The 24,947-nt window shown below is 68.5% G+C and overlaps 1 protein-coding gene across 4 annotated transcripts in view; it reads right to left on the bottom strand.

Moving 5' to 3' along the window:
• The window catches only part of LOC123818400 (carboxyl-terminal PDZ ligand of neuronal nitric oxide synthase protein-like), a 72,598-nt gene that overhangs the window by 27,552 nt on the left and 20,099 nt on the right, over nt 1-24,947 (bottom strand). For all 4 annotated transcript variants that reach the window (XM_045838559.1, XM_045838560.1, XM_045838561.1 and 1 more), the window contains exon 2: nt 20,746-20,817. In XM_045838559.1, the coding sequence (XP_045694515.1) occupies nt 20,746-20,817 (72 nt within the window). The remainder of the gene's footprint in view (nt 1-20,745; nt 20,818-24,947) is intronic.

Genomic DNA, 24,947 nt, shown 5'->3' with positions numbered 1-24,947 from the left:
AGACCCTGGCGAGGCCCCGCGGTTACACAGCCGCCTCTGCCCACCGGGACCCGAGAGACCGCCGCGGTCTGGCCGGGACGGCCCCGCGCTCGCCGGGAGGCCGCACGGCCTTCCAGGGCGCACAGCCCTCTCCCCGCCCCCGAGCCAGGGCCAGGGCGTGCGCCACAGAGCTCGCAGGCTGCAGGGAGGGCCCCCGAAACCCACCCACACCCCTGCCACCTGGGGCCGCGCCGCCCCCACTGACCTGGGCCACAGCCGCGGGGCCGCCACACGCACCGGCCCCCAGCGCGTGACCCCGAGGAGCCCTGCCGACTCTGGTGGCAGACTTGTTTGTGGGCGCGCCCCGAAAACTCACACGCGGGGAGCAGCGTAGAGGAACTCGGGTCGGAGACAGAGCGCCAGCGCGGGTCGGAACGCCGCCCGGGCCCGCGGCAGGTCAGACGGGTGCTGCGGCCAGGGGCTTCACACGGCTGACCACGGGCCTGGCCCGCGACACGCACCTGGAGCTCGGGGGTGAGCCGGGGTGGGAGACACGTGGACGACAGGTACCCACCTGGGCACAAGGCAAGGTGGGCAGGCTGCCTGGAGGGGAGCGGAGGGCCCACGGGAAGGTCACAGACCGAGGCCCCCCAGCCCCCGAGGCTGTGCCGAAATCGACTCCCTGCCATCAGCACCCCCGCCCACCAGGCCCCGTGGGAGGGACCAGCGAGGGCGTCACTGTGACCACGGAGCACGCAGAAAGCACCCGGCGTGGCCCCTGCCCCCCGGCCACAGACCAGCGAGAAGGCTGGTGCGGGACAGCTGTGGTTCGGCGTCACAAGCACCGCGTGGGTGGGGGGCGGGGAACGGGGGTGTGCCCGGGAGACCAGGAAGGGGGCCCGGAGGGCTGAGGGCCGGGCAGGCCACGGGGCAGGGGCGCAGGGTGCACAGAGGCCCCCAGAGCCCCCCACCGCCCTCGGAGCCCAGGGGCGCAGATGGCCGTGCTGCGCCTGCAGGAAGTGAGGGCGGGGGAGGTCGGCAACAAGGCTCGGAACGAGGCCAGAGCCAGGGCCCGGCCAGCTTTGGAGCCAGCAAAACAAGGCCATAAATCTGGAAGGCGACGGAGAGCTGACCTCTGCGGCCCTCAGATAAAGCGGGGACCCACCCACGGCAGGAGAACGCTCACGCGGAGAGGAGTGTCGAGCGAGGGCCTCGCCCGGGGCTGGCGGCCACTGCAGTCCCGGCCATGGGGGCGAGCTCGCGCCGGGCCCCACACCCGCAGTGGGAGGCCGCCCGCCCCCACCAGCTGTCACACGTGTGCGGGACTGGGACCCGGGCACCCGACTCCGACGGGGAAATCCCACACAGAGAAGCTCGGGCCCCCGCTGTCCCCCCACGTGTCCACTGCCCAGCTCTGGGAACGCCCCGCCCCCCACCTTCCTCTCTGACCGGAGGCTCCCTCGCGGACTCGAGGCCTGAATGTGGGGCTGTGGGGTGAGCTGCTGAGGCCTTGCTAGTCCCCTCCCCTCCCCTCCAGGGGACCCCCTTCACCCCCCACCCCCAGGACCCCCGACCACCCACTGGAAGCGGCCTCACACAGAACCAGCCTCGCCCAAGGTGCCGTGGGTTGTGGAGGGCTGGCTGGCGGGGGGTGCAGGACCACAGAGCGGCACCTCCCGCCCACGGGGGGGGGGTCCCAGCAGCCGCGCCTGGCACTAGGTGACAGGTGGGAGAGGCAGCAAGGCCCGCCCCCCGGCCCAGCCAAGGGCACGAGAGACCCGAAGGCTCCAGGGGAAATGGCTCCCGTGCCACCAGCCGCTCTGTTCCTCAGAGAGGAGAGACACTGTCACCCCAGACAAAAGCCACGCACGTGTGAGTGGGTGTGTGTCGGGGGAGAGCGGGGAGCAAAGGAGCCAACGGGTAAGGTGGCAGAGCAGGCCGTGGAAGGCGGGGGCTTTGCACGCCGGGGCCAGGGAGGGGTCGGTCAGCCGGCCCCCGTCAGCGAGTTGTCCGGCCACCGGCCCCAGACTCGGGCGAATGTGACGAAGACCTCGCGGAGGGAGATGCGGCCGTCGGGAGCCGGAGTCCCCCCCGCAGCCAAGGAAACGGCTGCCACACGTCCCCCTGCGTGTCCGAGGACAGGAGGACGGTCGCCGGACACTCAGCCACGGCCCCGGTCCTGCTGGCTGCGCCGCCCACCTGCGCTGGTTCTCTCTGTGCTCATCCGCTCCGGCCGCCCTTGCCTGCCCGGCGCTCCCACGGGAGGGGGCTAGGGCCTGGCCTGTGTCCCCGTGTGTGCGCTCAGGCCGTGACCACGCCGCCACAGAGGCCCTCCTCCCCCACGGGGTCCACCTGACCTCTCCCACCCCCCATGGCCACGGGCTCCTGCCCCACCGCAGTGCGCCACAGCTGTGCAGGGTCACGCAGGGTCACAAAGGAGCAGTCGGGGCAGAGGCGGGGCAGAGGCGGGGCAGCTCGCGGCAGCTGGGAGCAGCAAGCTGAGAGACAGACCGACACCCCGAGCCCCTCTGCCGGGCCGCCCGCCGCGTCCGGCAGAGCCGGCATTGAACGGCTGAGGGACGGGAGCAGCCCTGGGGGCCCGGGAGCCGGCCTCAGCTGGACCAGGCCAGCGGGCACAGGCGGGCAGAGCGCACGCTGCCTGGCTTCCGGGGAGAGAGCCCCGGTGCCCAGTCTCCCAGAAAGGACAACAGTGACCGACCTGTAATGCAGGCGGGGCCCCTCCAAGTGCTCCTCAGGGTCACCGAGAGCCCCTCCGGCACCTTGGGCAGCTGCTAACCCCGCTCCCCTCTGGCTCCCACAGCCCCTCAGGGCACACATCAGCCCACCCAGGGCTCCGCCGGCATCCAGAAGGGCCTTCCCAGGAAGGGTGCCTCCACAGAGTCCTGGCCGCAGAGATCGGACCGGACCGCAGAGCAAGCGGCGGCAGGAAGAACCGGACTTGAGAAAGGCCTGGCTCCGGAGTCCGGACCGGGCCTCCCAGCTGCGTGAGCCCAGGGGCGGCGCTCACATGGCCTCCGCTTCCCCACCGCAGGCGGTGAGCAGCACCCCGCCCGCCCCGCCCCGCCGACTGCGTGGGCAGCACAGCCTGCGCCCTGTGCACCCCATGAACCGTGCTGCTCCCTGAAGGAGCAAGCCATCTGCCCCCGCTCCTGGCACCCCCAGCCCCAGACGCTCCCGACCTGCTTGCCCCCTCCCGGCCCACCCGGGTGCAGGCTCAGCTCTGCTCCCTGCCCTGCCGCGCTCCCTCCGCTGCAGCCCCCTCGGGACCCTCGGCCCAGTGGAGCCGCATGCTGCCCTCCAGGGCCCAGAGGAAAGGCCCCGAGCCAGGCTGGCCCGCGCCCCGGGAAGTGGCTCAGGGGGTCTTAACAACACGTCTGGCCCATCAGCTGGAAACACCCGGGTTGCTTCCCGGTGACGCGTACAAACACGTGTGAAGTCAGCATGGGGCGTGCGGGGGGCGGGGCTACTCGCCCCTTCACGCCACAGCGACTCGGGCTGCTCCCGACCAGCGCGCCCTCCTGAACCGCTCCTGGTCCCCGGACAGCCCGGCCCCAGAGGCCCGGCGCGAAGAAACCAGGAGCAAGGCTGCACGTGTCCCACCGGAGCTCCCGGGAGACGGGCACGCGGCACCCAGCGCGCTCGTGCGCCGCGCTCCCAGCCGCCATGGGGCACCGGGAGCTGCCGGGCCCCTGGGAAAGCAAGAGGCCCACTGGCTGAGGCGCGGCCGGAGAACCACCCCGCTCCCCCGCCCCCACGCCGGTGGGAGCCAACTCTGCCCAAAGCGCCCGGCCGCGGGAGCCGGCGGGAACGGGGAGCCCGGGCCTGGAGACCCGCGCCCCCGCTGCTGCATTCAGGGCACAAAGCCCTCCAGCCGCGGGAGCCGTCTGCAGACGGAGGCCTCTGTGCCAGTCTCCAGGGAGACGACGCAGACGCCGCTACCAGAGGAACCGTTGCCACCGTCCATTGTCCGTCACCCCCGATGAAAGGCCGAGGGGTGCGGGGGTGGGGGGGTGCGGGGGGAGGAGAAAACTGCCAGAACTGGAGTTATGTCAAGACGGCAGCAGCCCCCGAGGTTTGTCCCCTGAAGACTCGTGTGGTGGGTGTGCCGAGACCTCCGACCCCACAGCCCACGGAAGGGGGCATGAGAGCGGGGGCGGGCTGCCGCCTGTGTTGGTGGAGTGGGGGCGAGTCCAGTGGCACCCGGAACGGCTCGCCCACCTGCCGGGCCTCAGGCTCTGCAGAGGACCACGGGGGTCCGCGGGTCCTGGCCACCGCGCAGTGCCTCTCGGCACTCGGAGAGCAAGCCAGCGGCTGGGCCCGAGCAGAGGCTCCCGCCGGCCCACCGGCCGAGCCTGACAGGTTTGCAGGGGCTGAAGGGTCGCGTCCGCAGAGTGGCACCGGAGGAGCCGTGGCTAGTGGGTGTGGGACTGGTTCCCGGGTGGGGCTGTCACCGTCTCAGGCCTCTGTGTGGACGTCCTTTCGTTTCTCTCCAGTGAAAACACCTGAAGTGGAATGGTCAGGTCACACGGCAGGTGTGTGCTTATTAGCATTTCAAAAGGCGGCCAGGCTGCCCTCCAAAGAGGCCGCACCGCACGGCGCCCCCACCAGCAGCGAGCAGCCGGCCCGTGTCCTCGCCGACCTTGACGCGGCCGGTCGTCCCCAGCGCAGCCGTCCTGTGATCCCTCGCGGTGCGTCTGATTGGCGTGTCCCGGTGACTGACGACACTGAGCGTCCTCCCGAGGGCCTGTCTGCCATCTGTGCATCTTCCCCGGTGACGTGTCCACTCAGATCTCCTGCCGTCCCTTAAGCTGGGTTATTTCCTTGTTACTGAGTTGTGAGGACTTTTATACGTGCCGGGCACAAGGCCTTCAGACGAGGACACGCACAGCCTTCCCTGAAGACACAGCGCCCTGACCTCCCCGAGCCCTCCCTGCCCCACCCCCACCACGGCCGAGGTTCCTCCCGAGCACTTCCACGGACGGGCGGCCGTGGGGCTGTCTTCCCCGCCCTCGGCAAGCGGTCTGGTCACAGGCAGTCAGGACGCAGGACGTCTCCGCACACCCGAGGGTGGGTGTGCGTGGGTGTGTGCACGCCGGGCTGCTGCCCCCCCACGGCCCACGAGCGCCACAGCCCCGAGCACCGGCCACGTGGCCCCCTCAGCGCCCCTCCCCCCCAGGGAAGGATGCACGTCCCCACTGGAGACCACAGGTGACCACACGTTTCCCTCCGTGGCACGTGCTCCGGCTCCGCAAGGCACGGAGCTGCACCGCCCACGCTGGTGCCCCGCCCGCACCCTGGCCCACTCGTGCCGAGTGCTGGGCCGAGTGCTCTACCGTGAACAGGACTGGGCCCCAACCCTCGCTCCGTTCTCACCAGACAGCTGCCATGCGCAGGGTAGTCTCAGGCAGACGCACAGACCTGACCCGAGGTCACGCGTGCCTGACCTCTGGACCGGCCGACGTCCTCATGCCACCGGCCAGCCTCGGGCTGAGGACGGGACCCGGGACCACACCCCAGCCCCGGGACAGGAAACGGAGGCGCTGCTCCCGACCGGACAGGCCTGTTTCTGGCCTTGAAGGGACGGCACCAGGCGTGCCACGCCCCCTCCAGCCCCCTCATCCGGCACCTCTATTGCTCATGCAATGACCTGGCTGCGTGTGAGTGCGTGTGCACACAGACACACTCGTGTCGGCAGTGGGTAAGACAGGCGAGCCCTCCTTGCACACCAGCCCCTGTAAACCGGAAGACGGTGGGGTGGGGGGGACAGGGAGTTAACTGCCACCACCTGTTAGCAGTGGCCTCGCTCCCTCCCACCGCCGAGCCGGGCACGCGGGCCTGGCTTTAATTAAGCAGCGCGGCGACGGCGTCTGACCAGGCACTGCAGCGCTGATCTCCCCGCGGGGCGCGTTTCTGCACCGCGGAGCGTGCGCCGCACGTCTGCAACACAAACCAGGGGACTCCCGTGCCTGTCCGGCCTTGACAGAGCTCCCGCGGCGGGGCGGGGGGGGGGGCAGAGGTGGGGGACAGGGCGGCAGTGGGGAAGGAAGAGAGGGCGGGGGAGAGGACGGTGGGGAGGGGGTGCAGCGGGAGACCCGCCAAGGCCGGGAGCCGGCAGCAGCGCCAGAAGGCTCCTCCCCACCGGGCCCAGATCCACGCTGCTGTGGCCCGCCCCGTGGCCGGCTGTGCCGGGGCGTGCAGGGGCTGGCGCGGACCACCAGCCACGCGGGGCCGGGTTCCGGAGACCGGGGGCGAAGGACGGAAATCCCGCAACCACCGCACACCGATTGCACCGAAGACACTGCTCTGGGCACACCGGGCTGAACACCAGGATGGAGTTACCGCGAGGGGCTGGTGTCTGTCACTCCCTCGGCGTGGCTCCCAGACGGAGCGCTGGTTCAGTGCCCAACCGGCAGCACCGCCCGAAACCTAGGGGCTTGGCTGCAGGTTCCTTGTCTTGCCAGCAGAGGGCGCTGGACAGGCGCTGGGGGTGGGTCCCTCTCCCGTCCAGGGGCCGCAGTTCAGAGCTCCGGCTCCTGGGGCGCATGGCCCCCCAGTCTTGCTGGTGCCCCGGGACTTCTCTACCACCCTCTTGGCTCTGGACACGCACCTCTGGGGACCCCCTTTCCCCCGGAGGCTGCCCCTGTGGTTCCGTGACATTCTCTTCACCCCTGAGGGTTTGTTCCTGCTCCTAGCTACTGATCTGTCATCTCGACCTCCCCCGTTCTCCTTACCCAGGGGGCAGGGGGCTCTGTCCCTGGCTGGGCCTACTGCGTGCAGCGAGAAGCGAGGAGAACGCATCACTGACGGGGTGTCGGGAGTCTCCAGGCCACCGCCCTGCACCCCTGCATCCCGCGGATGCGTCTTCCTTCCCCCCGTCCTGTGCCCCCCCACACCCCAAGCACAGATGTTGTCGGTTCAAGGTCCGAGCACCACCCCACCCTGAGACTCTCGGCCGGGAGGCGCCGGGCAGACTGGGGCTGACGAGTGAGAGCCACGCCCTCTCCCTGGACAACCGTGCGCCCAGCTCCTGCTGCGGGCGGGCGGGGGTCAGCCACACCGAGCGGGCGGAACAGGCGAAGGGCAGGCTGCAGGAGTGGTCCCCACCCGTCGGTCCGCCGGGGTCCCAGACGGGCCTGCCTGCTGCGTTTGCTCCCTGCTCCCTCTCTCCAGACGCACTCCGAGGTCTGAACCAGAGGTGTCGGGCCTGCAGGACCTGTTAATTAGGAGCTAATGAGTCTGCAGTCCTCACACCCTCCAGCGGAAGTGCGAGTGCGAAGAGGAGCACAACTGAAGGCCGCAACTGACGTGAACTTCCGCAGGGCGCCCCCCGCCGGGCACCGGGGCAGGGAGGTCTGCAGGTCAGTCTCCTGGCCCTCACCCGCACAGACCTGAGGGCGGGGCCTGTCTCGCCACCTCAGGTTCCCTCAGGTCCGTTCCTGCAAACAGGCCGCCGAACTGCTGGGCCACGTAAACGGCTGTGAGCACAGTTGGCACTGTGCTCGGAGTCTCTGGACCGCAGCGGAGCCGAACCCGGACCGGCTCAGACCCCCACTGCAGTGCGGCCTGTGCGTCGACGGGGACACCCAGGCCCTCTGACCTCCCGCCAACGTCCGCTCAGCACACTCCCAGGGGCCTCGGCCCACCCTCCCCCAGCTCCCCCACCGTGAGCCCCACCCCCAAGCCCCGTCATCACTCCGCGGGGAGGACCTGCCCTGAGCTGCTCCACAGTCGTCACAGCACTGGGGCGTCCCCGGTCACCACCCTGGCCTTAGCCGGCCTCCTCGGTCTCTCGGCGGCGCAGGAAGAGGGAAAGGAGCGGTGGGGGTCAGGGAGATGGGGGTACAAACGGCACCTCTAAGTTGAAAGCAGAAAGCTCCACAACTTGATTCTAAGGGGGGTGTTTTTTCACTTAAGAATAATCACAGTGTCTTGGATGTAATTTCAGGACGGTGTTTTAACGAGTCCACAGACCTTGTCCTCAGCACCCCGGACAGACGTCGGAAGGTCTTGAACAGGGCAGGAGGTGGGGGTACGGCCAGGGGACAGGCTGCAGGGGCTCCCCAACGACGGACGGTGACGGGAGAGGGCCACCCGTGGGCCCACCAGCCACGGGCCTTCACCCCCCCAGGAGCCCGAACTCCACGCCGACGTCTCTTCCCTCGTGTTTCTCTCAGCAGCTTCCAGCCTTCTCAGGGGGACGCAGACGTGCTGTTGTGACCGACACAGAACAGGGCCCCTGCCCCGGGGCAGGGGGGATGCTGATGCCACGGGGGAACCGAGGAGGCGGCTGCGGACCGAAGTGCAGGCGTCTCCCTGGGGGCGTGCAGAGGGAGCGCCGGTCCGGGTGGCAGCTGGAGACAGCAGCCCGGGCCCTGCTGAGTTTCCCCGGTGGTTTCAGGCTCCCCAGGTCTGCGCCCACCGCGGGGCCAGGCCCCCGGCCTGCGACTTCTGGGCCCCTTTCGAGTGCCGGGCACGGCGCCACCTTTCAGGCCTCCAACAGACCCATTAAAGCGCGGAGAAGGGACAAGCGACGTGACCTCCCTGGGCAAGGTCCTTTCACTGTGATTTACGGGGAAGTGAGCTGGCGGCTTATCAGCTTCCCTGCGACAGGCTCTCCTCAGCACAAAGCCGCCTTTCAGGACCTCGAGCGGCAACGCCTTCTCGGGGCTCCGGGCCTGGTGTTTCCAGGCAGCGCAAGGGGCCAACAGCACAGTGCACTGGCACGGCCGCATGCCAGGGGAGCTGGCACCGCACCTGCCCGGCTGGGCCCAGCTCCAGGCAGCCCGGCCGGAGTCATGAAAGCTCGTAACTCATCCCGAGGAGAATTAAAAACAATCCAATCCGTCAGGTAGGACTGCAGGCTGGGCATCGAATGCCAACCAAAATCCACAGCAGGACAGGAATCAGGGGTGGGAAGGGGGCCGGGCACAGCCCTCTTTCCCCAAAGCACATGACCCGGGTGAAGGTGAAAGGTCAGCTTCTTGGAAGCGGCCACTCTAGCCATGGCAACCTGTCAGCAAGAGTGCCCGCACGGAACCAGTGGGAGACTCCGGCCTTAATGCAGAAATTCCTCACTGGGCAGCTCCCGGGGAACTCCCCGGGGCCGGACAAAGGAGCTGATTCTCAGGGAAGCACAGGCTTGGGGACCGAAGGACAGGCCCAGGGCCAGGTGCGCAGTCGGCCACCCCGGCCCGTGCTGGTGCTGAGGTGGCGCCCAGTATTTAAATGTGTGCGCAACAAAACGGAAGGGGCCGTGGCCATGAGTTCATGCCCTTTCTCGGGAAGCAGGTGACTCTGGACTCCCAGCAGCGCCTGGGTTCCCCGAGGCTGAGGGGAGCGAGGCAGCCAGTCCTCCTGACCCCCCACACCTGCTCCGCCCGGACTCAGGGCAGTCGTGGGACAGGCTTCCCAGCAGTGGTTTCCAGGCTCCTCGGTAACCGGGACTGCCACAGCCGGCTGAGTGTGTCGGCACCATGCACTGGGCCGTGGAGCGCCCCGGGGGCACTCGGGAGCTGGACAGCAGTGGACACAGAAAGAAAAGCCAATTCTGAAACACACCTGGAGCCACAGAAGACCCCAGGGAGTCACGGCAGTCTGGAGAAAGAGGAACGCGCTGGACCCGTCCTGCTTCCTGACTCCAAACCACGTCACAAGGTCACAGTCATCAGAACAGGGTGGGGCTGGGGTCAGAGCCCGCAGACACACACGCCGACAGAACTGGGTCGAGAGCCCGGAAGTGGACCCGAGTGCTGTCGAGTGGCGTTCAGCCACCGAGTCAAGAACGCACGATGGGAAAGGACAATCCGTGTGACAAGCGTTGCTAGAAAAACAGGACGGCACCGTGCAGAAGCGTGAAACTAAGCCCTTGTCTCACCCCATCCTCAACAACCAACTGGAAACATCACAGGCTTAGCCGTGGGGCCGGAAACCACACGACTTCCAAAAGAAAACACTAGGGGGCGAAATCCTTGACACTGGCCTCGGTGACGGCATTTTAGATGGGACATTAAAAGCTCAGGCAACAAAAGCAAAAAATAAAGAAGTGGCACCACATGAAACTCAAAAGCTTCTGCACAGCAAAGGAACTCATCAGCCAAAGTGAACAGGCAACCTAAGAACTGGGAGAAGATATTTGCACACCGCGTGTCTGTCGAGGGTTACGTAAGGAACTCCTACAGCTCAGTAACAAAACGCCCATCACCCAGTGAGAAACGGGCAAAGAGCCCGAGCAGACGCTTCTCCAGAGAACGCACACGGGGGGGGGCCAGCAGCTGCACAAGAAGGTGCCCGACACCACGGGTCAGCAGGGAGCGAGAAAGTGAAGCCGCCTCGAACCTGCCAGGATGGCCTGTCACCGAGAAGAAGAAGGAGTGAAGTGCTGGCGAGGAAACCCTGGCCTAAGGAGACCGTGCACGCCGCTGCTGGGAATGCAAATCCACTCAGCTGTTCCGGAAAACACTATGCGTGTCCTCCAGAAAACTGAACACGAAGCCACCGAATGACCCGTCAGCGCCTCTCCCGGGCGAGCGTCCAGAGACAACGCAGCCGTGCCTCAGCGGCACCCGGCCCCACGCTCACTGCGGCCCCTCCCCCGACGGGCGGCCCGGGAAACCGCCCGAGCTGAGCGCCCGCCGACGAGGCACGACGAGATGGCAGTGTGTGTGCACGCTGTGCGTGTGTGCGCCCGCACAACACACACGGTGCGACACCACTCGGCTTTACACAAGGAGACCCTGCCACTCGCAGCGGCCCCGATGAGCCTGCAGGGCCCGTGCTGTCCGAGTGAAGTGGGCCAGTCCGGGAAAGCCAGCGCCCACAGGCCCCCGCCCGTGTGGGGTCCGGGAGGTCTCACACGCGGAGGCGGAGGGCAGAGCGGTTCCCGGGGCAGGGAGGGGACGGAAGCCAGGAGGCGGTGCGGAGCATGCAGGGCTGCCGCTGCGCGGGTGACCAGGTCCCGAGGGCTCCCGCCCGGCCGGTGACTTCCGTGGGCGCCACGCCGACACCGGCCTGTGCTGCAGGGGCGGTTCCCGGTGCCCGTCGCACGCACCACGGACGGCACACTCACACCGCGTCCCAGCCTGCAGCACAGGGCAGAAGAGCACGCACTGCGCGTCCCGCGTGCTGGGCATGAGGAGCCCCGGCGGGCCGGGTCTGAAGGACAGCGGCGGGACCCGCAGGCCTGGGGAGACGCCGCACGGTGCGCCACCTCCTCCTTTTCCTGTCCCTTCAGTGTGACAGGAGCCCCCACGGCAGCAAAGCTGGCGGGCTCCTCCCGCTCCAGCCGCCCGGGGGAGCAGCAGCTGCAGCCACCTGGGCTCACACTGGCCAGGCTCCTCCTGGTCCTGCGAGAAGCAGCCTGAAGACAGTCGCCCTCGGAGCGGTCGCAGGTTTGCGTCTCTGCAACACGCTCTTCCAGTGGAGGAGGGACCGGAGCTCGCCCTAAACAGGCCCAGCTCTCTCCGCGGATGGCCGTGCCCAGACACCCGGACTCCTTCAGTGTCCCAACACCAGGAGCACTCAGCTGTCTGTGGACAAGGGCGCGCTGTGGAGAGGAGGAGGTGGCTCCCGGGTCTCCAACAGGCACAGGAAGGGCGCAAGGGAGGGAAAAGCCGGCGTCCCGGCCGGAAGACGCTGCCACTGAGCTCCCTGCTCACTGCGAGGTGCACGCCCTGGGAGGCACTCGACTCCTTGCGTTCAGAGCCACCAGTGACTAAGTGCCAGGGCTGCAGTCGAGTCCCCCAAACTCCCGTGTTGAGGGCCTGCCTCTCAGAGTGACTGCCCGGAGAGGGGCGTGGAGGAGGTGACGCGGGCTCAGTGAGGCCGTGAGAGCTGGCCCCGCTCCGACAGCTCTGGCGGCCCGAGGAGGGGAGGAGACAGAGCGGGTCTCTCCCCTCGGAGGTCCCCGGGCACAGCTCCTGGTGTGGGCGTGCAGCCGCCAGGCCTGTGACAGACAGGCGTGGTTCTTGTCCCCCAGCGTGTGGGGCTCTGTGTGATGGCCGAGCTGGTGCAGACAGCAGAGGCCCCAGCAGCCTGTGGGCTCCCCAGCCCCAGACTGCCCCCCGCCCCGCCCCCGCAGAACCTGAGTGGGTTCTGCAGGTGGGTGGAGCACAGCAGCGAGCGGGCGAGGCCAGCACAGTGCGGCGTCGGGAGGGGGGACCCAGAGCCCCAGGCTCGGGGACAGACCGCAGGCTGGACCCAGCCGCTCGGGGCCCCCAGCTGGTCGCACACGGAGCCCCGCTGCCCACAGCAGCAGAGATGAAGAGTGAAGGCGCTCCGTGGGCAGAGGAAGGCCGCCGTCACGGGACCATCCGTGGGCACCACTGTCACCCCACTGTCCAGACAGACCCCCAGCTCCCAGCAGGAAGTGGGGGGACGGACCGGGCAGGGAGCCCGAGCGGGCCGCCGTGAACACAACCGCCCAGTGACTGGGCAGGACAGCGCCCGGGGGGCCCTGCAGACGCCCCTCGGGGAGAGGAAGGGCGTCCTGGAGACGCCGGCCTCGGGGAGCCGGCCCCGAGACAGCCGTGGGCCTGGCGGAAGCAACGTCCAGAGAGAGTGGGCTGATTCTGGTCTCAGTGACAGCCACTGCGTGGCAGGCGAGCCAGCACCGTGAGGAGACAGCTGGTGGGGACACAGCTGTCACCGTGGGGGCAAGGCCAGGTGTGGGTGCAGCCCGGACTTAATGAACGCAAACTGACTAGGGAACGGCAAGAACAGTAAGGAGCCACCACTCAAGGAGCCGGGCGGTCTGACGAGCCCCGGACCCGCCGCATCTCCCTCAGGCGCCCCCAGCTCCTCACCGGGCACCACGCCCGGCACCACCTGCCCCCGCCACCGAGTCTGCGTCCTCCGCGGGACGGGAAGAGTGCCGTGGAAGTGACATCACCACGCAATTAAACACCAGGACAAAACCAGCTGGACTTCTCCCCTTTGTTCGAGTTGTATTTACTCAAAACACCAGCTTTCGGGAGTGTCTGATGCCGTCTTGGCTCGGCCTGAAAACCTCACTGCACAGAGACCGAGCACGTACACCGCCACTGTCTACCAGGCAGCACCCACGACAGCGCCACGAGCAGTTAATGATTGACCCTCACGGCCACGGACTCTGCCCTCGGCAGCGTGTGCTCACGCACCTGCCGGGAGAGGCGCACGCACCGCGTGGCCTTGCTCACCCACAGTGGGACTGCCAGTCAGCCCCTCCCACCCCCGCCGGGTCCCCCGTGAAACCGACAGCTCTTGGCTGCAGATGGTGACAGCGGAACGCCGTGTCACACGAGCACACGATGTTGCAACAGAACACCGCGTTGCAGCACCTCCGGTCTCGCTGTCTCAGCCACGGGCAACGGGCTGCTCCTCGGCCCCTCCTCCGGGGTCCTCCGCCCACCCCTCGCCCCGGCTCTCTCCCTGCCGCGTCACTGTAGCCCAGACCCGGCCCCGCATTTCCCGTGTCATCCATCCATCCCCAGACACGCACAAAGCACCTACTGTGCGCTGCACACCTGCTGACATCCCCGGCACATACAGACTTCTCGGCTTGACTCCGCCCCCGCCGATCTCGCCCAGCAGGCATCGCCCGCCCAGGGAAGATGACCGGGTGCAGGCTGCCCCGGGCAAGCAGCCTCCACGCTCCCATCGGTCGCCCCCACTTCCTTTACCACTACGCGGGTGGCCTTCCTCCCCACAGGCAGGTGGCACATCCTCGTCCTACCACGCTTTCCTTCACACGGCCAGAGAAGCGCCAGCACCCCCAGCAGGGACGCACCCCCAGCAGGGACGCACCCCCAGCAGAGTAGGGGTAGGGGTAGGGGTAGTCCAGAGGAGGAAGGGTCCACAGGAGGAAGGGGCAGACGCAGCATCCTGGGAAGTCGGCGGGATGGCCGGCCGCAGAGCCCCAGCGTGCCGCCACGCCCCACATGCAGGGGACTCTCGGAGGGCGCCCGGAAGGCCCCCCTCCGGGGCAGAGCGGCTGGGAAGGGCGAGAGCAGAACCGGGGGAGAGGGAGAGAAGGCCCAAACCCCAACACTGGCCGTGACACCTGTCCCCTGGCCCCCACAGACGGACCACCCACACAGACTGAGCGCCGTCTGCACACACACCTCGCCCCCTCCCCCGCTTCCCTCAGTCACCCTGACGACGGCACCCTTTCATGCGGAGCTGCCCCTGGCCTGCGGCCCCCATGGACAGACCCCCTGTGCGGCAAACGGCTGCCCCCAAGAAGCTGACAGTCTGGCAGGGGAGGGGACACGCCCACAAAAGCTCAGTCCCCGAACAGGGCCCATGGGCTACACACGGACAGGGCTGCCAAGGTGGGCTGGCTGGGCCGGGGCGGCTGCGGACGCACCGTGGAGAGAAGGGACGGGAAGGGGGACCAGACGCAGCATGGCCACAGGGAAGAGAACGGGGTTTGGGAGCGAGAGGGCGGGCGGGACCAAGGAAAGGGACGGCAGTGACGGGGCCCCGGGAAGCAGGTGCATGCGGTCCGGGGGCGTCTACACACCGAGTCGGTGAGAGGGGCTTGCTCGCTCACCAAGCCGGCACACCGTGCCGCACGGCCTCCTGGAGAGGCGCGAGCACGCCTGCCTCACCCACCCACAGCACTGTGTCTGCGTCGTCGTCTGTGAGGTCGCTCAGGACGAAGAGACCACTGTCGCCTCCACAAGCGCCTCCCGCCCCCGGAACTGACTGCGAACCCTGAAAGGCCACGAGAACTTCTCTGCAGGCACGGACCTCCCACAGGGACACAGCAGGTGCAGCACCCTCTGGGAAGAGAGCTCAGAGCAACGGAAGCACGCAGCCGGCACGATGGCTCACCGTGTGCAGGCCTGCGCTCGAGCAGAGGGGCCCCCCGACCCCCGGGGCACCGCAGGCCCCCTGCCGGGCAGAGCAGCCCGCAGAGGCTGTGGCCGAGGAGACCCACCACCCGCCCCCGCGAGGGTGCCGACGGCGCGGAGGCTCCGCTCCCCCGGCGAGGGGCCTGCGGGGTCCACACCAGGTGGTGAGGGCCAGTGGGGTATCTCACTTGGAAGCAGGCACAGGTGGGAAGGGAGTCGGACGTGGGAGCAGGCGGGTCCGTGGAGATGCTGCTCGAGGCTGGGTGTGGGGCCCGGCACGGACGCGGCAGCGCCACCTCGCGCCGGCGGGCTGGCCGCTTCGCCTCGGTCTCCCGGCAAACGCCTGCCGGCGGCGCACACGGTGCCGTCTCGGTCAGCGAGAAGAGAAGACAAGAAGCGTCCTCCCGGCACTCGGGAGCAGAGCCGGGGACCTGGCTCCCGGGGCGGCGGGGGAGGGGCGGCGAGGAGAGAAGGGCCGCTGGGGCTCCGGGAGGCGTCCGTGCCCTGGGCCCCCTCTGAGCCGGAGGTTCTCCAGGGGACCGTCAGGAAGGGGAGCAGACAGCCCCGCGGAATCAGCCGGAAGCCCAGAGAACTCGGCCTCCTGGCTGCTGTTCAGCCACACAGACCAAGACTTCGTCCGTCCGTGGGGAAGAGGAGGAGGAGCCCAGGCCGGCACCCAGAAGTTCCAACTCCTGGACACCCCTCCCCGGCCACCCCCGCCCACGAGCCCAGGCTGCTCTCTCCCCTCAGAGACCCCTCAGCCAGGAGGGCCCACAGTCCCGTCCCCCCCACCCCACCCCTCCACTCGGCCGAGGAGCCCGCCCTCAGATGCCCCACACGGGCCCATCTGTCACTGGGATCTGGAACGGGGACGGGAGCTGCCTGTTTGCACACAGACTCCCAGGCGCCCTGTGTCTCCCGAGAGCCTGAGAGGTGCCGGCCCCTGGCCGACAGTCCAGGAGACCCTCCCGTGCTAACCCCTCCAGCAACGCACCACCCGCCCTCCAAAGAGGCCGAGCCCTCCCCGGGGACTTCTGGGCCGAGCCCTCCGGCCCCTGGCCCGGGCCTGTGCCGCTCCTTGGCCAGGTCACAGTGGAGGGTGCAGGGCCTGGGGGCAGCGGGCGACAGGGACAGGCACCTCCTCAGGTCCCCTGGGCTGTCTGTGTGCAGGAGGTGGGGACAGGCCTCGCCCTGCAGAAAGGGGGCCAGGAGCATGTCACACTCACGCTGCTGACCATGAACTTAAAAACCAAATGGGCATCACACCCAAAACTGCCTGCAGGAGACAGACAGGAGACCAGGGAGCCAAGACCCGGCTCTGCGTCCACACGAACCCAGACCGGAAGGGGCTGGCACTGCGGAAGCCCAGAGGGGCTGAGCGTCCACAGAGCCACAGGCCGGAGAAGCCTCCCTCGGACACACTGCTGGAGCCTCCGGGGGTAAATGGGGGGGGGGTGGGGGGGGGGTGGGGGGGCTCCGTTCTGCAGGTGAAGGCGGCCGTCGGCCTCGGCCCAGCTCTCAACACAGCCACCCAGAACTGCGGCCTCCACAGCCCTTTGCTCAGCGCCCCACCTCCCCCAAGCCTGCGCCGCCCGTCTCCGGCTCCACAGGCCTTCCTTCCCATGAGCCCGTCGCCAAACACAGCTGCCCGCCTCTGAAAACCTCTCCTGGGCCAGTCCCGTTCCACAGAGTCATCTCAAGGGCAACGGCTTTCATGCCGGAGCCTGGGACGCCCCAAGGAACCCCAAAGGTCAGGCTGACAGCCCGGAACCACAGCCCCCACACCGACGTCCATCAAGACCACCGGGAGGGCTCGTCAAACCCCGGAGCTCCTGGGCTGGGTCATGGGTGGGGCCAAGAGCACCCTTCTAACAGGCTCCCAGGCAGGGCGGCCGGCCTCCGGGCCACGCCTGGGGAAGCACTGGCCTCAGTCACTCCGGTCACCCAGGACCCAGGCTTAGGAGACCAGGATGCTCTCACTGACCTAAAACCCCAGCCACCTCCCTTCACTTCCGGGGCACAGTCCCCTCCCAGCTGAGCAGCAGCGGACCGTGAGCCGAGCACCAGCCCCCCCCCCCCGCCAGCACTCAGACAAGCCCCTGGCCCCCGTCACCGCATCCCCCACGGATGACGGATGGGGCACGGCCAGGCTGCAGGGGCAGTGTGCCCGCACAGACGGCAGCAGGCTTGTCCTCACTGGAGCTGAGGGGCCGCGGCCCTGGAGACCGAATGCCAGCACAGACTCGGAGGCAGGCAGGTACAGGGCCGGTCTCGCCCCACCCCCTCTCCTCCTGGGCCTCCTGGCGGGGGCGGGGGTGGGGGAGAAAGGCATCTGGCCAGCTCTCGGGAGAGAGCAGCAGGAATGTCTGGAATCCCTTATCTTCCCCTGCAGCCCAGATGCAGATCCTCCGGCCGCTCAGGAAACCACAGAACAGCACCAGGAGTCCGGGGGGGGGGGGGGGGGGTGATGAGGGAATGTCCTCCCCGCTCCCCCGCGTGGGGCCTGGAGAGGACACGCAGGGACACGGGCTGGGTGCCCCGCCCCCGCCGGCCTCGGCACTGGAGGGCATGGTGCAGAGAGCCCTGGGGAGCAGGGGGATCCCCGGAAAAGGAGGCTCGGAGAGGAGCGGAGAACGAGCCGGGGCGGACACGCCACAGACCAGAGCCCGGGCGCCAGGGGCGCGGGGTGCTTCCCCGCTGAGCTGAGTGCCATCACCGTGGGGACTGTGGCAGCCGTCCGGGCTGGAGGGAAACCACGCGGAGGCCTCTGGGCAGCTGCTCCGCGTAAGCTGCTCCGGGCAGGCTCAGCGCCGGGCTGGGTGGGGACTCAGACCCCACCCGAGGGGCCTGGCGCAGGGCCCTCCTCACCGAGTTTGCTCAGCCCGGCACCCCCCTCCTCCCTGCCCGCCTAGCTCCTCAGGCGAGCCCAAGGCCTGGGCTGCTCCAACCAACCAAAACGTGCTCTGCCCTGGCCGGTCAGAGCGTCGTCCCACGCACCAGAGGGTTGTGGGTTCGAGTCTGGTGATCGGTTGGCGGGCAACCAGTGGATGTTTTTCTCACATCCAAGTTTTTCTCTCCCTCCCCTCTCCCTCCCCAAAATCAGCAAACACACCCTTGGGTGAGGACGGGGGCGGGGGGGGGGGCGGAGAAGGAACCTGGGGGTGAAGAGCCCACCCCGCAGGAGAGGAGTTGCCGGGGGGAGCTGGTAGGCCACCCTGGGGGCAGAGAGATGCCTTCAGCGCACACCTGGCCCGAGGGCAGGAAGGTCAAGTGAGGACTTTGAAAGTCCCATGACCGCTGCCACACCTGCGGAAAGGTCAGGCCCCACCAAATCCCCCCAGGTGCCGGTCTCTGGGCCTGGGCAGCGAAAGCCCCAAACGGGACGGAGGCCTGCCTGCCTCCCCGCCTCCCGTCCGTGCAGGGACACGACCCACATGCAGGGACACGACCCACGCTGGCGTACCTCCTGCCGCTGGACGGGCCGGCTCAGCGCCCGCAGTCAGGCTCGGGGCCAGCGCGGGGGCCGCTCTGAGGCCGGAGGGGCGCCTGCCGCCCGCACGTGTGGCCCTGCGCACGGAGCCTGGGCCCTGACCCCGGGCAGCCGAGGGCTCAGCCGTGCAGGGACACGCCGGGGCGTCCGGGGACGGACAGAAGTGCGAGCCCTACCTAAGTCAGCACAGCACGAGTTCTCCCGGTGAACCACCTGGCCGCGAGCCGTGGCCCCCGGCTCCCGCAGGGCAGGTGTTGGTTTAAAGGCAGACCCCCTCGGACGTGACCGTCATCCTGCTGATTGGAGACCAGGTGTACCAGCCAACCAGAACTCCTCACCGTGTCTGAGGAACAGGTTTCCGTGACAGAGACCGGGCAGCTGGGGGAGCCCCCTGCTCCACGGGGAGCGGCGGTGGTCCCGTCCCCCAGAGAAGGCAGGCTTTGGGGGACTCAGAGCCCTTCTTCCTCCCTCTGTCACCTTTACCAGCATGGTGAGTGCACAAAGGTCTCTAGAGGGAAGCTTCTAGAAGGGAGGCTTGTGGAGGATACCTGAGGGGACAGGCTCAGCCACAGAGAGAAGGGGGTGCCTCCCAGGCAGAGGCAGCCCCAGGACATGTGCAGGGCCCGGGCGCCAGGGAATCCAGAGTCCAGCCCCCAGTCCGCAGGCGAGGAGCTGCAGGGTCCCGGACAGCCACCCCCGCAAACCTGCCGGCAGACGCGGGCGCTGGGCAGCAGCGTGGAGGCGGTGGGAGGGCGCAGAGTGACCGCTGGAAGGCCACTGCCAACGTCTGTGCATCAGACGCCCCGGGCCTCCCCGGCTGGGGGCTGGGGACGGGGAGGGAGCCGCACGTCTGAGAAACGCTTAGGGGGCGGGGGGATGGGGGGACTGGGGGGGGGGCTGCCACAGAAGCGCCGAAGGGCAACCCTGAGGCCCCCCGGCTCCCACTCCCGCCTGGGTGGGCTGTCTGGCAAGGGGGTCTCCGGACAGAGGGAACACAGAGGGGGGAGGGCTCCAAGCAACGAGAAGAGGCCGCAGACACGATGGAGTTGGTCTTTGAGGGACACACTGAACTTGAGGTGCCCTTCGGACACCCCCACGGGGCGTCACCCAGGGCCTAGGAGCCTGAGTCTCCAAGGAAGTTGATGGGAAGGCAGGAATGGCCCTCCAGACGCCCAGGGCTGCCCACTGGCCAGCCGCGTGAGGGGCCCACCCACAGGGAGGCTGAGCCAGAGGCGGTGGGGCTGGGAAGGAGAGGGCCAGTCTGCCCCGGGGGGGGGGGGGTGATGCACCCTGTACTGCCCCACCCACGGTCCCGAGCACAGCCGCACACGGGGTCAGGGAGGGGACACTGCATGTGGCACCCATGAGAACACTGTGACCCGGGTCCTACCTGCTGCGCCCAGGGAGCGCTCGCTGCCCTGGCCAGGCCGGGAGGCCCGAGCCCCACCCTGACCAGCCCGACGCTGGCCTCGCCCGCTCAACACAAAGGACCGAGCCGGGAACTGCCCTCTACACGGAAGGCCCTCGCCCCAGTCCCGGGCAGCGGCAGCCCCGCCCAGAAGCCCCCCTGCCACGGCACAGGGGCCTGCAGGACACCCACACCCAGTGGGTGGCAGCCAGTCCGCACAGGCTGCGGGCAGCCGACCAAGCAGCTCCGTGGCCAGTGAATCTCTCCCTCCAACGTGACGGGCTGCTCATTAAGCCCTGGAAGCAGGTCACGGGGACAGGGCTCCTGGCACAGGGAGCACGAACGGGCTGCACTCAGGATGACTCCCAGCCCCCCACACCCCCCCCCACCCCAAAGTCACCGCAGCTCGTCCGACCCACCCGAGCCCGTCAGTGCCCACGGACCTGCAGCGACCGCCCCGCTCAGGGCCGGCACCTGGCAGGGCCCCGCGCAGAGGTCGGAAGGAGACACCTCGGTGGGTGCGCGTGCTCTGCCCCGCCCCCGAGCCAGGAGGGGCGTCCGGCACCCCCCCGACCCGAGGGCCCTCAATGGCAGGGGAGGCACACACACTTGCAGAGCCCAAAGCAGCCGGTCGAGGAGATGGGTGAACTCCCACACTTGTTCCTGAAATTCCGAGGGAACCCCGCCTTCTGTATCACAGTCAATGGCTCTGGGCTTTGACTGTTCCGTGCTCATTAACTGCTGCTGGCCAAGCCCTTCCCCAACGCCGCTGACTGAGACCCTCTCGCCACCCCCGCCCACGCCCCGCTGGGCTCCACACGTCTGCCAGCCAGGGCGCCAGGCACCTCAGGGTGAGCAGCCTCAGGCCAGCCGAGGGGAAGGATGTGCCCCTGCAGCCGCTCCATCCACTTGGCCCTTGGCCCTCACTCCAGGCCACGCCCCCACTGGGAACAGCTCCCCTGCGGAGTGGGGAGGGGACCCGGGGACCCAGGGGCAGCCCCGCCGCCGGCACTCACCCGGATCCGGCGCATGGCAGCCACGATCTCCACTCTGCTGTTGGGCCGCGGCACGTCTAGGCTCCCGACGTACTGCGGGGAGAAGCAAACGCCCAGTGAGAACAGGGCTGGCACGCGTCCCCAGGGCGGCCAGTGAGCAGCGGACAGGCCCTGGGGGGCCGGCCAGTTCGTCACCCCACTTCGCAGCAGCCACACAGGTGACTCCTTCTAGCTGTGTGTGTCAAAAGCAAACCAATGGAGTCTTTGAAATGAGGTGACCAAGTGCTCCCTTCACCCTCGCGGTCTCCCCCCGAGGTGCAGCGCTGGCCCCAGCAGGCCCCAGAAAGACCCAGGGGAAGACCGGCCCCGACCCAGCTGGGGTGACACGGTGGCCTTCCTGTGCCACCTCCCTCCCTGCGGCCCGGGGTCCCAGGCAGGGCCCAGGAGCCGAGGAGGTCTCTCACACAGACCCGCTGCGCACACCCTACAGCACTCCCGGAAGACCAACGGCAGGACGGGGAAGGTCTCTCAGCCCGTGGCACAGCCCCGGGGGCCCGGTGTTTCGGAGAGCCCGCACACCGCGTGAGCCCCGGACTGGAGAAGAAGAAAGGACGCGCCGTGTTTTGTTGAAACGTCGGACCTGACCACACAGAGTGACACGTGAGGTCCATGTTCGGTGTGTGAGTGGCTCCTCACCGGACACCGTCCGGGTCGCCCAGGGAGGTGCCGGGCGAAGGAAGGAGCCCCAGTGCCAGCAGCCGGGCGTGCGTCTCTGCACCACGTCCCTGCGCCACGGCGGGCGTGGGGCTCCGGGACGCGCGGGGCATCCGTTCTGCGCGACGAGGCTCGCGCCCTCACTGGCACCGCCCTGCTCCGCGGGTCCCCACGCGAGAGACAGCCTGGACGTCTTTCCTGGCCCCGACCAGCCCCTGGGCTCGGCCTCTCCTTCTGCCGCCCAGTCCCACGAGGGAGCCCAGGGGAAACCCCGGAACTCAGCCCCCCCGGGGGGGGGGGCCCACGCCCTGAGCAAAGGCGGCTTCCGTGGGGGTAGGAGTGGGAGTCAGGACGGGTCTGCGGCTGTGGGAACAGCAGGACCTTCCTGTGACATGCGGCAAGGCCGGTCCCCTGGAGCGACCTCCCCCCCCAGCACCGAGAAAGGGACGGCAATGAGGCAGGTGCGACCGCACTGGGCGGTCGCGACGTGAGACCCTCTGGCCAGTTCACCTACGGCTCTGTCTCCCAGGTCAGCAGGCGCCAACTGCAAACCAGGCCCCCGAAGGGCCTGGCAGTTAGCCCCCCGAGTTTCCACACAACCGCAGCCTCGGGGCTGGATTAAAGCCTCGGAAAGCTCATCTCCCCTTTCTCGCTTCCACCCCGTTTTCTGGAGATTAGCTTCTGAAGACAAGGACACTCTCGGCTGCAGTGTCTCCTGGTATGTAACCCACAACCCGAAAGCAGCCTGACGTGGCAGCTGACAGCCACAGTGCCCCCGCCACCCCTGGACCGGACAGCCCTTCTGCCGTCGCCCTCCTCGGGGAACCCCCTTTATCCACGAGCGTTTCCGAGACCAGAGAAAGAGACATGTGAACCAGAAATAAACGCATCAGGTGATGGTGCTTCTGGTCATGTTGGAGCAACTGTGTCATCACCAGACAGGGCTCCTTCACACGGAAAACAGAAGTCTGGACAAGATACAAAGTAACTCTGCAGAGAATGTGGACACAGAGAGTGAACGGCAATACAGCTGTGGACACTAGCTAACCACAGTGTGTCCGCAGGGGCTCAGTTGTGACAAGTGCACCACGCTGAGCAAGAGACCAGTGACAGGGGAGACTGGGGAGGAGGGTCTATGGGAACTCCGTCCTCGCCACCCAATTTTCCTTTGATCATTACATGAGTCTTAAAAGATGAAGTCCGTCAATTACACTCGGAAGGCACTGGGGAGCCTCGCGCAGGCAGACAGGCGCTCGGCGAGCGCGGTGCCTGCCCAGCACACGGCCCGCGGCACAGCCCGGAGTGTGAGCCGAACGGCTCACTCAGACCCCTGGTGGGGCGGGCCGCAGAGACGGGGCGGCCCGAGGAGCGTCAGAGGGAGGCAGCGACTTCACGGGGGCCTCACAGAGGGAGCCCACGTCCCAGACGTCCACCCCACCCAGGTCCTCGGATGACCCCGCACTGCACGTGTGCACGGGAGACTCCAAGGAGCCCGGCAGAAGGGACAGCGCCCCCCCACCCAGAGGCGGATTTAGGACTCAGGAGCGGCCGGGCTGACTGTCTGTGGGACCCAAACTCTGCAGTGCTCGGAAGAGGACCGCAGGCCGTGCTGTGGGGCTGCTGACGCCTGCCCGGCCGTGGGAGAGGCCCGGCCACGGGAGAGGCCACAGGGCCCTGTGCTCCTGCGGTGGAGAGAGAGGCCCACAGGGGGACACACAGTAACGGTCCCTGGGCCCCTGCGCTTCTGGCTCTCAGCTTCTCTCTGGAAATGGCTCGTCCCGGGCCCAGAGCCTGCAGCGCAGGCCACACGAGGGGCCGGGCCCCGCAAGGCTCAGCAGACGGCGGAGGAGGGGCCGGTCTCCCCAGCCCCTGGTTTCCTCCCCAGACCGTCCCGCCTGCCATCCCACCACCTCTCTCCCTTCAGGTCCAAACCGGCTTGGGTTCTGCTCTGCCACCCTGCCTGCCTGGTCACTTCCCTTGGTCTCCCAGCCACCCTGGGTCCTCTCCCCCAAAACACACGTGGCCAGGGAGAAACCCAACTCCCTCTGTTGTACCTAGAAACCACCAGGGCGGCGCCCGTCTGAGTCACTCCTTCACAAGCCATCTGTCCCGGCACCTGCTGAAAACCAGAGTCACAGGCAGCAGCAGAGACTTCAGAGCCGAGGGGAGCGTTGTCAGGAGTCACGTCCAAGGTTACGTCGCAAACGGGTTCCACGAGAACGTGTGACAGTCCCGGAGCGCTAGGCACCCGGCCAGCGCTCACAGGGCTCCCGTTCTAAGCCACCCAAAGGTGCTCTGGGGTCGCCCTTTCCTTCCTCGCCAGCACTCCCACAGCCTGCGCCGGGGGGCTGCCCCGTGACACGTCCCCACCTGCCTCCACATCGCCTGGGGGCCCCTGGAGGGTGGGGGCCTCGCCCCGAGTCCCGAACCCCAGGCCTCGGAGCAGGGTGGCCAAGGGGCTGACGAGCCCAAGGCCCACCTCAGCCCTCCCGTCCCTGGAGTCCCCGCGGCTCCGGGAAGAGGACGAGCAGGGACGAGGCCCAACCCCAGGACGGGCCCAGGGCAGCGGCTGGGGCGAGACGCTGCCCCACGGCCCGAACCAGGGCCACCTGCCGGGGACGCCTGCTGGGGACGCCGGCCAGCCGTGAGGTCGCTTGGGCGCGCAGAGCGGCGCAGCCCCCAGGGAAGCAACTCTCGCCGTGTTTGCGAGGACCAGCGACCACCTGCCCAGAGCTGCCCTGGTCTGAGCGCTGCAGCCCCCATGTCCCCAGAACCCGGGCCGGGCGAGCCGTTCGAGGGGGCCCTTGGTGCTGCGTCCCTGCCCCTCCGCCCCGAGTGGCTTCGCCTGGGAGGTGGCGAACCCACTGGCACCCCCCCCCCCGAGTGCTGCAGGTGCCAGCGGCCTTACCAGCCCAGCACACCGGCTCTCCCGTGGGCGTGGGGAAGGTGGCAGGCACAGGTGCGGGAGGGGAGAAGGCCGGCCCTTTGGGGTGCCCCCAGCAGGAAGGAGGGCTCCAGGGACACCCTCGGACACCGCACTCGGCCACCCGCCCGCCCCCCACCGTCTGCCCCGGACAGACCGGGAGCTAGCGGGACCGGACGCCACACTGCTCAGGGCATGAGACGGCGACGGGCGACCACACGCTGATACCACACGTATTTCTGGGCAAATTCCAGGAACTGCGACCACCCCGCCACCACGAAGGCTTATCCTCCTGGCCACCCCGCCCCCGAGTGCACGCCAGAGGAAAACCACCCGCGCTCGGGGCGTACGGCCCCCGCCCGGGGGGGACACGCGGGCCCCCCAGACCCCGCCTCCTCGGTGCGAGGCGCGGAAGGCCGCCTGCTGTCCCGCCGCCCGTGCAGGGGCCGTGAGCCTCTGACCAAGGGTCCACAGGGTCGCAGTCCGAGGAGGACAGAGCCCTACCTACAGGAGCGCAAGGTGACCTGCTGTGACACGGGGCAGGAGACACAACCAGGGGAAGAGGCGGCCAACACCCAGATGGTGA

Source organism: Phyllostomus hastatus, unplaced genomic scaffold (genome assembly GCF_019186645.2).
Source record: "Phyllostomus hastatus isolate PE091 unplaced genomic scaffold, TTU_PhHast_1.1 phas_contig_283, whole genome shotgun sequence".
Lineage (NCBI taxonomy): Eukaryota > Metazoa > Chordata > Mammalia > Chiroptera > Phyllostomidae > Phyllostomus > Phyllostomus hastatus.
Note: the sequence above shows the minus strand (reverse complement) of the source record. Positions and strands in the feature narration are given on the sequence as shown.